Below are 13,455 nucleotides of genomic sequence, written 5' to 3' on the forward strand. Positions count from 1 at the left end.
GATGGCATCTAAATGCACCTGTGATCATTTGCTTATGGGCTTTATTTCAGCTCTTGCACAGGGAAAGCTAGAAGTGCTTGGGGGTGTTATTGGCCAAAAGCCAGTGACAAAAGGGAGTTAGACAAATAAATATTCTGGCTTCTTTGCCATTGAGGAAGGACAACCCTGAGACATGATCCATATGTCTCCCAGAGATCCTCAGTAAGATTTGAACCTCAATTGCTCACAGTGGTGACCTGCTCAAAAACACACCTTCTATTGGCTTCATTTCCTTCCATTTCCTTCCTTAACTGCCACTTGCTTCGCCATGTTCAATGAAATTACTTCCCCCCAAAATGATTTGCATTCAAATCCTTGTCTCAAGGTTTGCTTCTGGAGGAATGTAATTTAAGGCAAGTATAATCCAACTGGCAACTTTAAAAATGCTCGTGAAAAAAGGTGTATCCTGCTGATGTGAATATTTTCCCCATCACATAAAAGAACTCAAGGTAGCCTGCTGGAGGATGAGATCAAGTGTAACACAGATAAGCTGTCTTGACTGAGTTCCCCTAGACCCACAAGCCACTAGCCAACCAATTAGCTGATGGCAGTCATATACAAGGTCCTAAATGAGACCAGGAGGAGAACTTGACTATTTTACTGGACTCTACTGAGCCTAGACCAAATTGCTGACCCATAGAATTGTGAGCAAATAAAATTATTTTTTTAAGAAATTTATTTCGGGGTGGTATGTTGCACAGCATTAGATAACTGATATAAAAAATCATACCAGGAGTGGAAAAATATCGTAGTAAAGCCCCAAAATATTTGGTGTTGACTTTGGGACTGGATGACACTGAAGTTTGGGAAAGCAAAGGGGAGATTGTTCCTGAAAAATGAAAAGACAGTGAGGAAACTGCTACAGAAATCTGGACGAAGTCAAGGGTTTTAACATCTTTGTTTAGTTTCACGAAATTCAGTCCATTCAGTCTAACCTGAGAGGCAGTATTGAGAAAAAACATATGTGAAAAAAAAAAAAAAAGATGTAGATCAAAAGTAAGACTCCTTGAATTCTAGGTTGAGCTTTGCCGCTGTCTCACTCTGACCTAACCCTCTGGTTTCTCTTACACGAGACAAGAGAGACAATTCCAACTGCATAAGTTTGTATCTGAATGAATGCATTTACCCAGTCTTTCAATTAGCTCCTCCCTCCATCAATGGTCCTCTTTGGTGTCTATCTATCTATTACTACAGTCTAAGTAAAAATGAAAGTTCAACCAAAGGGTTGCATGCTTCTTGCTCGTTTTCAAAAATAGCACAGGTAACACTTACCATCATTATATTCGATTATTTTCAAAACCCCAGACCTGATCAAGCTACATTCTTTTCTATCTCAGTAAAGAGTAAGTCAACTTCTTATGTTGGTTCAAACTCACAGAACATGGATCCATTCTTTACTCCTCTCTTTCTCTCACTCCCCACATCCAATTCATACAAGAATCCTGGTGCCTATGCCCACTTTCAAAATATAGCCACTTGCATCATCTCTTACCACTGCAATAACATCAGCTTTTGCCTGGGTCACAGTAAGAACCTCCTAACTAGACCTCTGGCTTCCACAGTCAAAACCTTAGAATCATTCTCAACATCCAGCTAGAGCAACACTCAAAATACAAATCACATCATGTCACTCTGTCGAAATGCTGTAATGACCCATCTCACAGAGAGTAAGAGTCAATCCTCACAATGACCTAAAAGGCTTTATAGCATTGGTTAAAACCCTATCAAACCTTGAATATCCATTTTAAAGCAAACATATTATAACAGCATTTACTATGCTGAAATAATATTCGATAATGACATCTTACGCCTACACATCTAATTTCTGAAAATTTAAATATAGTTACTACAATACAAGTGTAAAAGGAGAATTAAAAGGGAACAAACTTACCCTCCAAAGTATGTCATCTATAATGCTTAAAAACCACTATAAAGGATGATATTTTAAGAGTAGTAGCCTGTGCCTTCTTATAATGAAAAAGTTTGGATTAAAGAAAAGTAATTCCGAAGCCATTTAGTTTTTAAGAAGTCCAAGAAAAATGAGAAAGCAGGCAAACACCAGCCTATAAACTAGTGCGAAGGGCAATAATAACAGACTGTATTTATTAGCGTGTGATAAGAAAAAGAAGGAAATAATTTTAACTGAAGTGAAGACAACATGATGAGACTAATTATAAACTGTCCAAGTAGAGATAACAAAAATGTATGATATTGCAAATGAGCTGAGCCTAATTTATAACGTGAGGGTGAGAACAATTCCTTATGCTTTGACACGGGACAGAATAATGATAATGTCACACAGATGGCACATCTTAGTCTCAAAAATCCCACTTTATATCAAAGCATTTAAATCAGTTGGCTATTGCTGTATAGTACTCACCCAGAAACTCACTGGCTTCAAAACAAAGGACATAATCAACTATTCTGCAATTAAAAGAAAAAAAAACTAAAAATAAAAAATTTAAAAAAGGATTTAATATTTGTCATCATTTTTTGTGGAATTGCTGGGTTATTTTTCTACTTGTTTCCCCAGGCCTCTCATGGGGCTGCGATCAGCTGCAAGTTCAGCTGGGTGGGAAGGTCCAGATGGCCTCGTTCACATGTCTGCTAGGTGTGTTGGCTGCTGGTTGGGGTGCCTCTGTTCTCCTCTCTGTGTTCACTCATCCTCCAGAAGCTAGCCCAGCTTCCTGACATAGCAGTACCAGAACAGCCTTCCAAGAGGGCAAAACCAGAAGCTATCTACCTCACGAGGCCTAGGGCCCAAATACACACATCACTTCTGCCACACTCTATTGGTCAAAGCAAGTCACAAGGCCATCACAGATTCAAGGGGTGGGGAAACAGACCCCACCTCTTCCAAGCCTTTAGCACTTTAAAGACCCCGGAAAGGATATCTATGGATGGATAGCAGGGAATGGAGGATGAGCAAAGAAACGTAAATTCAAGTTGCTATAAAGAGCTTAAGTGGTATAAATGTGGGGACAGTAACAACAACAATTATACAAATCTCTTATGCAGCATTTACCATTTGCCAGGTTCTGTTAAAAGCATTTGCATGTAACACCTCATTGACTCCTCACAGACATCCTTTGAGACAGGTGCTTCTATTATCACTATTTTACATATGTGGAAATCAGGTACAGAGAAGTTAAGCAATTTTCCCAGTCATGCCACTGGTAGGTGGCATCACTAGCATTCAAAGCCAAATAGACAGAGTCAAGAGTCCATGCTTTTAATCCCGGCACCAGATTGCCAATTCTTATAAAGCAAAAGCCAATCCTCAACTCATATGCACTTTACACAATCTGAATTTCTTATTATTAGGGTACTAATAAATTTAAAATATGTAGAGGGCAGGGGCACTTGGGTGGCTCAGTCGGTTGAGCATCCGACTTTGGCTCAGGTCATGATCTGGCAGTTCGCGAGTTCGAGCCCCACATCAGACTTGCTGCTGTCGGCGCAGAACCCACTTCAGATACTCCGTCCCCCTCTCTTTCTGTCCCTCCGCCACTTACTCTCCCTCTCTCAAAAATAAACAAACACTTAAAAATAAAATAAAATATGTAGAGGGCAACAAACTCTATAAATTAAAATCAATGAAACCCTTACATTTCCTGTATCTGTATTAATTTTATAATTGAAAGGCAGCCTCAGATCTCCTCAGTTACATATTTGCAAGTGGTTTAACGTAGTAAATGAACCACTTGACTAAAACCAGTTACAACCAACTGTGTATTGAGTAGCACATCTGGAATGGATTGCTCAGTAAATTTTTCAGTAGTTTCAAGACAATGTTTTTATTCCATTTTAATTTGGGGAAAATATACTAATTTATAGTGTGTGTGTGGATAACTTTTTATTTTAAAAAGTTAACATTATTATGTAGCAAAGTACTACTAATTTCCATTTGCAGTAGCTTTTGAACATGAGGGCATTAAAAAATCACTAAACACACGGTGCAAGTATTCATTACATATATGCGTTTTACATACTGCAAGATACCTAGTGTCCCTGTTCATGCTCCCTAAATTTCAGTAGTGTCCCCCACTCATTGCCAAATTGCCCCATAAATATTTAAAGCTCCCTGTGTCTGCCACCACACCCACTAAAACTGCTACTCCTTGTAATGGGGTCCTCTATGTCTTTGATCTCATCTTTCTCCTTTCTCCCCTTGGCTCACTCTCCTCCAAGCACACTGATTTCCTTGCTGTCCTTCAAACATGCTAATCACACTCCCCTTTTAGGGCCTTTGTGTCTGTGGTTACTTTAGCTTGGGGTGTCCTTCCCTCCTATGGTGCAATTGCTTGCTTTCTAGAGGTCCCCACTGAAATAAATGCCTTATTATCATTGAAGTCTCACTTTACCACCCTACACGAATTATCAACATTCTGCACTCAAAGCAGAACTCCTACTTTCTACCTTATTCTATTTACCTTTTCTCTATTGTATTTAGTAGGGCAGGATATCTTTGTGATGCAGCATTCAATCTCTAAAGTTAGACTGCCCTGGGGCCCCCGGGTGGCTTAGTCAGTTAAGCATTCAACTTCGGCTAAGGTCATGATCTGGCAGTTGGTGGCTTCAAGCCCTGCATCCGACTCTGTGCTGACAGCTCAGAGCCTGGAGCCTGCTTCAGATTCTGTCTCCTTCTCTACCCCTCCCTGGCTCGCTCACTCGCCCTCCCTGTCTTTCAAAAATAAATATGCATTTAAAAAAATTAAAATTAGACTGCCCAGGTTTGAAAAACTGCCACTTGCTAGCTATGTGACATTGAGCAAGTTACTTAACTCTATGTGCCTCATTTTTCTAGTCTGTTAAATGGGGATGATAATAATAGACCCTATCTAAAAAGGTTATTTGAAGGCCAAATGATTTAATACGTGTAAAGTCCCTAGAGCAGTGCTCAGCACACAGCTAAATAGCAAATACATTTCTGTTATGACCGTCCTACATAGTATGTTTATTGATCACCTTCTCTGCTATAAAACAAGTGCCATGAGAGCAGGGGTCTGCCTCAGTGCTTCATCTCTAGGACCTAGAGTGTGCCTGGAACATAGATGCTTAATGAGTATTGAATGGACTATTGAATTAGTTGTAAAAATTATTTTCCACATTTGGCTATTTTTTTTATATATATAATTTGAAAAGCTCTCTCACACTTAATGAAATCTTCATGAAAGAAGGGAATTATGATTTCCTACATGGAAGCTGAAGGTGATAAACACTTGGTAACTTGCACAAGGTCATCCTATTATTAAGTAATGGACTTTGAAATCGAATTCATGTTTTCTGACTCTTCTCTCTATATCCCTTGGTCTCCCTCTCTCTCTCTCTCTAGCAGTTACTTAGGTTTTGTTTTTTGTTTTTTGTTTTTTGTTTTTTGTTTTGTGTGTGTGTGTGTGTGTTTTGTGTTTTGTGTTTTTTTTTAATGCTAGCAATGCCTTTGGGAGTCAAACCTTAATAGCTGATTGGAAAAACCAAGGATATATTTATGTTTTCAGCAATGAGGATGATGAGCAATGAGGATATGTGCATATGTATTTTAGGACTAAGTATAAATTTAGTCATTTTCCCTTGAATGACATCCTAAATAGTAACTGTTGTATTACCTAATTCTGATTACCTAGTTTTGGTGGGGAGGGGAGTTGGAGGTTGGATATTTGGGGTATGATTATCTATGGAATCACAAGTTTTAAAACTTTCTGGAAAGTTTGTGCCAAAGTGGCTTTTGAAGTCTAGAGTAATCCTTTATAATCATTTAGTTTAGGGGGAAAAAAAAGAGGTCTTTTAAGAATCCTCTGCTGTGACTTAGTAGGGATCGTACTGGATAAGGAAAATAAATACCTTTCTCATAGAAACCGACTTAGGATCATGCTTAAATATTGGACACACAAATTCAAGGTTTAACATGCTATTTTTCTAGATAATTATGGCAAAATCAAAACTGCCTCATTTTCTTTTCATTAATATAACCCCCTCATATCATTTAGCATTTCCCCCCATGGAAATATTTTCTAATTTTTTAAAAAAACATTACCATTTCTCCACTGAAAATTGGAGGATAGTAATAACTTATATTAAAGTATTCAGCTCTATTATATAATGGAAAGGGATAAAGACAAAATGGGCTCTCGGTAGGCTTTATCTGCTATACAATTTCACTAAGCCATTTATCTAAATCTCAGTGTTCTTATCTGGAAAATGACAATATTTACAGTATATGTTCTGAATATTTTTTAGAATAATGATGTCAATAATACAAATAATAACATTAACTCTCTCTCATTGAAACTCTCCTACAAGTCAGGCAATGCATAATGTGGTTACAGATAGGTTCTCATCTAATCTTTGAAATGCCTCTGGGATTGGCTCCAGACTTTCATTTTACAAATGGAAAAACAGTTGTGTGTCCAAAGGTAACCTTGTCCCAATAACAACAAAATGTATTTTTACCGTGATGTGTAATTGTCCTGAAAATAAATGTGTTTTTCAACTACAATGTGTTATTAAGATGATGTATGTTATTAGAAGAAGAAGAAGAAAAAAAAGAATAACCAAAAATGTTCAAGTGGAGAGAAAAGAGCAACTCCTTCCAAAGTAAAGAAGAGAATGATGTGTTTTGAAGTGTTGGGGTTCGGAGCCAATGGCCAAGAAAGAATTCTTGAGATGTCTTCAGTGCAAAAAGGTGTTTTTGTTGTTGTTGTTTTTTTTTTTTTTGTTTTGTTTTTATTTTTGAGACAGAGAGAGACAGAGCATGAACGGGGGAGGGGCAGAGAGAGAGGGAGACACAGAATCTGAAACAGGCTCCAGGCTCTGAGCAGTCAGCCCAGAGCCCGACGCGGGGCTCGAACTCACGGACCGTGAGATCGTGACCTGAGCCGAAGTCGGACGCTTAACCGACTGAGCCACCCAGGCGCCCCTGTTTTTGTTTTTTTTTTAATAATGGGAGCAGGCCAGGACCCAGGGGCAGAAAGAGCTGCCCTGGGGTTGAGAGGAGTGACTGATTATATCCTTGGGAGCTGGGGGAGGCAAAGACAGGGGAAGTTTCCAAAAGGACTTTCATGTTAAAGGAGACTCACGGGATCCTCCAGGCCTAGCTATTTCAAGTTAAGGTTGTTTTACCCTGTAGCAAACCATGAACAGAAAGACAGTTGGGGGTTCCTGGAGAAATGTTCTAGTCCACCTGCCTCAAGTATTTGTCAATGGGCTGCAGGTTATAAGAAAATTTAATTCTATCTACATTTCTTTGTGCCTTTGTTTCCCACATCAGGTAATAGTTGTCTTACCTCGTAAGTGCTGGTGATGCCAGATCTGTAGAACACAGGGAGAAAGAGCTCTGCCGTGAGGATGATGACGAATGCGTAGGAAATAAAGAAGAGCAGAAAGGATGCCCCAAAGCGATAAACCTCGGAGGGGGCCCCTAGGACCGTGACAGCTGACATGAAGCTGGCTGTCAGAGACAACGCTACAGGGCCAAAGCTCATTTGCCTTCCCCCAACCAGGAACTCCCTTGAAGTTGCCTTTTTCCTCTCCTTGATAGCAAAGAACACCCCAATTCCAGAGGAAATGACAAAGAGGGCTGCAAATACGACGTAATCCCAAACTGCGAAGTTCTTCACCTCCATGCTGGGAGCTATGGCACCAGAGTGTTGCTTTCAACCGGGTCTCAGGGAGGTTGTTTCCAAAAGCAAAACTCAGTACAGTAGACGTTTTGCCAAGAGAGGAGGCTGTAATTTACTGAAAAGATTGATGAGCACAGGTACTTGAGTGGATCTTCAGACACCAAGTTGTATTCAGAGAAGACCTCAAGAGTTGGCTACAAAGAAGATTCTGGTAGTGGTATTGGTACCAACAGATGAGAACTTGAAATCTGACCCCAGCCAGGAGCTGTCTGCTCCTGGACTAAAGCATGTGCCACAGAGAAGGAATTCAGATGTGTTCTGAAATTAATAACCATGGGGGTGGAATGGACTCTCCAGATAACATGCTCTTTTATCTTCTGGATTTTTTTTTCTGACTTAAGGTTAAACATTACTGGGGAAACAATGGAAGTGATACAAGTTGACCATCTCAGCATTTTAAATTAGTGAAATGGAATCTGTAATACACAACACCACCCTTAGTGGTGTCTTATCCCCTGAGCAAGGGAGGGCGGGGGATGGGTACCTGTGATTGCCCGAGGCAGGGAAAAGAGCAAAGGACTGGTATTGAGGAGACCTTTGCTCAAGTTGGCTCGGATCGTAAACAAGCTGTGCAATTGTTGGCAAATCGTTTAATCTTTCTGAGCTTCATCTGGAGCAAGGGGGTAATAAGACCTTACAAGGGTTACTAGGAGTCTTTCAGTGTCTCAAACTTGCTACCCTGTTTTTCCTGATCTGTAAAATGAAAGATAAGAATATCTACCTCATTGGCCATTATTTGTGTTTATAGTAGGGTACTCCTGAACAAATAGTCATTTCTCTCTTGAATCAGAAAATGGATTTACCATTTTTTAACTGTTAATAAAGCATCTGTAGTCCTCAGTTTTATCTCCCAGTCTCCCCTTCATTTGGACATTTATGACACTTGTACCCAGAGGCTAAGTCAGAGTTAGCACTCAGACAAATGAGAAAAGGAAGGTGAAAATCCAGTTATAGATTCCTGTTTCTGATCTTGTTAGATTGCCAATTGTTCTGAAGTGTCCCCAGCAAGCCTCTGGGGGCGACAATTTCTCCATTTTGTTCACACTTTTCCTCTTTCTCAGCGGTCTTCCCAGACCCTAGCTCTACAAAGCCTGGTCATTCCATAGGGTCTAGTTCCTGTCTCCTCTGCTCTGTGGAACCTTCCAACTCGCACCTGCTCTCTCTACCTCAGCTCCTATGGGAAGCAGCCTCCTATGATACTCACTTTGAATTCTGAAAGAATCCTCACCTATTTTAATGAACGTATATGAGGATCTGCTTGAATTGGTCAGTTGTTGTAGATGACCAGCTTCTGGAAGATATAGGCACGAGGCCTGGTCCATAGTGCCCAGGAAATAGTGGCCACTATAGAAAATAAGGATATAATTAAAAAACCAAAAGAAGAAAATATAAATTATTCAATATGGCCCAAACCAGAAAGATTTTCTGTCAAACAGAGGAAATTCTGATTTTGCTTTTGACATCTGGATAAAAGAATAAATCTTTGATTATTTTTTTTAGCCTGGATACTGTCTTCACTCCTGACTTTGCTCCATGGATTTGATTTAGGCCACAGGAAGCTCTGATGGCCAAAACATGCTTTTAGTTACAAATAAATACTCTGGTTACAAATAAAGTCTCTGCCTGGAGCTATCTGCGTCCTGTTGTTAAAATTCTTTCTCTAACTTTGCAGACTTGATATGATCAGTTTTAATGGGAAACTAGGTCTTTAGTATTTTTATTTTAACCGAGGCTTTTAATTATTTTTACCATGAGGTATTCTAATTATATAACAGGTTTTTGTTTGCAATGGTCTCAGCAGAAAATCAGAACTCTGGCTTTCAGAGACTTGACTACTTCATACTTTAATATTAACACCAACTAAGTGTTAATATTCAATCCACAAGGTGTGTAAACAACTTGTTCAGGTCAGGTGAACACGTGTTCTCAACATTATCATTACTTCTGTGAGGTCCCAGGGTTAACTACCAGAAGCTTGCAGCTGACGAGGCAATGAGTGCTGCTGTTTTTAATGAACCATCATCAAGAAACAGTATTGTCAGGGTGCCTGGGTAGCTCAGCGGGTTAAGCATCTGACTTCAGTCCCAGTCATGATCTCGAGATTCATGAGTTCGAACCCCTCATTGTGCTCTGCCCTGGTGGTGTGGAGTCTGCTTGGATTCTCTCCCTCACCCTCTCTCTGTATAAATAAATAAATAAAACAGTATTGTCTACATAACTTCCATTTGTCTTGGATTTCAAAATAGTGAAGAAGCAGAATGGTTAATTGTTTGACATGCGGAGGAAGCTACATGCGTCTCATAGTATAATATTCCTTGCTTTTAACATTTTGCTGACTGTAAGTCACAGCGTCAACTTATTAATTTCATTCTCAGTTATTTCCCATTTTTCAAAAATCTTTTTCTCCTTTTGGTAACATTCAATATCTTCAAATTCTCTATTTCCCAGTGAAGCTCACTCTATGCAAGGTTCATGATGATTATAAAGCATAGAACCAATTTATTAATAACTTTTCAGGGAAAACAAAAGAACCAGCACACTCAAATGCTATATCAATTAGAAGGTGCATCCGTATATCAAAAATATTAACATGGAAGAGAGAGGAAATGTATTTCTTTGATCTGAAGAAACCCCAATATCTCCAGCTCCCTTTTGCAGGTGCTCCAAATGCAAACATTTGTACCTTATTCCTTTGTATGTGCTGTGACCTTTTTTAGAAGGTAAAATGTCAAGGCCTTCCCTCCCAACACATTCTTCCCTAAAGATGCTCCACTATCTAATTTACCCACCACCTAATAGGTTAGATTTGTTGTTGTTATCATTAATAGTCTCCTTAGTTTAAAATAGTTTTGCATCTTGCTTGGAACAAGTTCTAATGGGAAAAAAGAAGAGAATTTGAGAAAATTAAATGCTACCAAAGGGAGGAAAGGGCAAAGAAACTGGCAAGACCCGACACCTGGGGGAATGGTGTTGGGCACGTGGAATAGGAGTGAAGACAGAATACAGGAATCTGACTGGTGGCACAGACATCTCTCAAAACCAGTGAGGATTTCTCAAAACCAGTATAAGAAGAACCAAAGGTATTCTAACAATGATAGTAACTCATATTAAATCTTATTTTTTCTAGCTTATTGAGATATAGGTAACATATAACATTGTATAAGTTTTAGATGTATAATGTAGTGATCTGATACACTTATATATTGCAAAATGATTATCACAGTAGGGTAAGTTGATTCCATTATTTCCCATTTTGGGGGCAGTGGGGGAGAACATTTAAGATCTACTCTCTTATCAACTTATAGGTAAATAATACTGTATTGTGAACCATGTTGTGCTGGAGTGTAATTCCCTTTTTTTACCTGCAACCTTTATGGAAACACTGCTACATCACTGATATTATATTGGTGTTTCAACATTACACCAAAGGGAAAAGATGTGTTCATCTCTGGGTTCAACATGGGGGATAAGGAAGAAAAACTGTTGAAGGAAGTATGACACCTAGGGGAGACTGAGAATCCAGAAGAAACAAAAACTGGAGAAAGACCTCCTGACAATCTTTATAATCTTGGCCACTGAGGCAGGGAAGACTACTAGGTATCATAGTCTATCAAAGTCAGGAGATTAAGCTTTCTTGTCTCTGTTTTTTGGTCTTCTGTTTGTGTTTTTGCATTTCTTTCTTTTTCCTTTCCTTCTTTCCTTTCCTTTCCTTTCCTCTCCTTTCCTTTTCTCTTTTCCTCTTTTCTTCTTTTTCCTTCTCTTTCTTTCCTTCCTTCCTTCCTTCCTTTCTTCATTCCTTCCTCCCTCCCTCCTTTCTTTCTTTCTTTCTTTCTTTCATTCTTTCTTCTTTCTAATATTAAAAGAATTTAATATTCTTTTATCCACCTAGGGCCCCTGGTGGCTCAGTCTGTAGAGCTTCTGACTGTTTATTTGGGCTCAGGTCATCATCTCCTAGATGGTGGGATTAAGCCCCATGTGATAGCGTGGGGCCTGCTTAAGATTCTCTCTCTCCTCACTCTCTGCCCCTTCCCTGGCTCATGTGTGAGCACATGCGTTCTCTCTCTCTCTCTCTCTCAAGATAAATAAACTTAAAAAAAAACAACAAAAAAATGAAGGGTGATCTGAGAAGGTTGGAGGATTTGGGGAACCAGGAGTTGACGCTCGAATTTCATTTACATACTTTCGCAAGGAAAAGTGTTCCCAAGCCCTACCGTAATATAATGGAAAACACTTACCTGCAACAAGAGACCAAATTTCTTTCTCTACCCTGACTCTAAGGGTAGATTTTGTGCTGTTTTATCTGGTTCTTGGTTATCACATTTGTAAAAAGTGATGGAATATCATATTAATAATTAGAAACTTAGATTAACGTAAGTAACTAAATCACCTTTTCAAGTCTGTTTAAATGTCACCTTCTTTGATTAACTTATTTAAAATGCAAACAACCACTTCCAAATCTCCTCTTTCTGCTCTATTTTTTCTTCAAAAATGTATTCTCTACTAATATACTGTATAATATCTTAAATATCAACATCCCTCCACTAAAGTGAAAGCTTTCTAAAGGGCCTTGTCAATTTTGTTCTCTGAGGTACTCTCAGTACCTAGAAGTTTCTGTCCCATTGTAGATACTCAATAAATTAAATTAAATTGTATAAATTCTAAGGATCAATTACATCTTCATAATCTATGTTGAATTCCTGTTTTACTGAGAAAAAAAGGAAAAAACCTCAAAGAAAAATTTTCAAGATTTTTTTTAAAGCTGAAATATTGATATACCTCCATTCACATTTTCCACATAAAACTGAAATGTGTATTCTGTCCAATCAAGTTCCCAAAGTCACTGTAGCTAAAAGTGACTGTAGTTAAAACTTCATTCACTCATTCTCCATGCACTCAGCAAAGCTGAAGAGGTAGTGACTCAAGCCTTGAAGAAGCAAATTTCAAAGTCCAGCAGATAATTTTACTTAATATTAAAACAGACTACTGGCATCGCACAGGGAGAACATTCTAAAGGAATATCCAGTTGGAAGGGCAAATGGGCAAGAGGGTCAAGGTCCTTCACTAACTGCCCTAAGGACCAAGCAAACCCTCCATTATAGGACAGCAAAAAGGAAAAACACTTGCATGATCTGCTATGGGCTTGATTTGCTAAATAAGCATAAAGAAAAAAAAACATTTCTTGTTTAGTTCAGGCTTCTAAGTATTAAAATAGAACTTTTGAATAAGCTTTGAAAATGAGACAGAATTTGCTTGTGTCTGACGCTTTCATATTTGATGTCACTTTGGTCCTTCTGGCTATAAATCTGTAATTTTGTCAAAAAATAAAAAAATAAAAATCTGTAAAAATTAGTGTCAATAGTCTCATTTTACAAATGGAAAGAAAAAAGGTACAGAAAAGGGTTTTATCCAAGATCAAGAGCAAGGTCATATAGCTGCTGAGCAGTGGTTTTAGACCCAAGCACAGCCTGGATAATTCTGAAATCTATGCTGTTTGTGCTATTTCTGACAAAGACATTTTCAGCTTACTCACTTTCCAGGTTTAATGAAGAGACTTTGCAAAAGCATTGAAGAAAAATCTAGGTTTTTCTGTCCTGGCAATCTGAACAGTGACAATCAGTACATCTCCAGTGAAATACAGCAGTGATAACCAAGGTTCCCTGTGTCCTGCAGTACTGTCATATTCTCAAGTAACTTATAAATAAATAAATGAATAAATAAATAAACAAATAAATAAATA

At 38.6% G+C, this 13,455-nt stretch overlaps 1 protein-coding gene across 1 annotated transcript in view; it reads right to left on the minus strand.

Moving 5' to 3' along the window:
• Positions 1–7,661, minus strand: part of SLC5A12 (solute carrier family 5 member 12) — a 47,335-nt gene extending 39,674 nt beyond the window's left edge. Inside the window, exon 1 of the mRNA XM_042906626.1 lies at positions 7,323–7,661. Within this exon, the coding sequence (XP_042762560.1) occupies positions 7,323–7,661 (339 nt within the window). The remainder of the gene's footprint in view (positions 1–7,322) is intronic.
• Between the last annotated feature and the right edge of the window lie 5,794 nt (positions 7,662–13,455).

The sequence above is a fragment of the Panthera leo genome, chromosome D1 (assembly GCF_018350215.1).
Source record: "Panthera leo isolate Ple1 chromosome D1, P.leo_Ple1_pat1.1, whole genome shotgun sequence".
Classification (NCBI taxonomy): Eukaryota; Metazoa; Chordata; class Mammalia; order Carnivora; family Felidae; genus Panthera; species Panthera leo.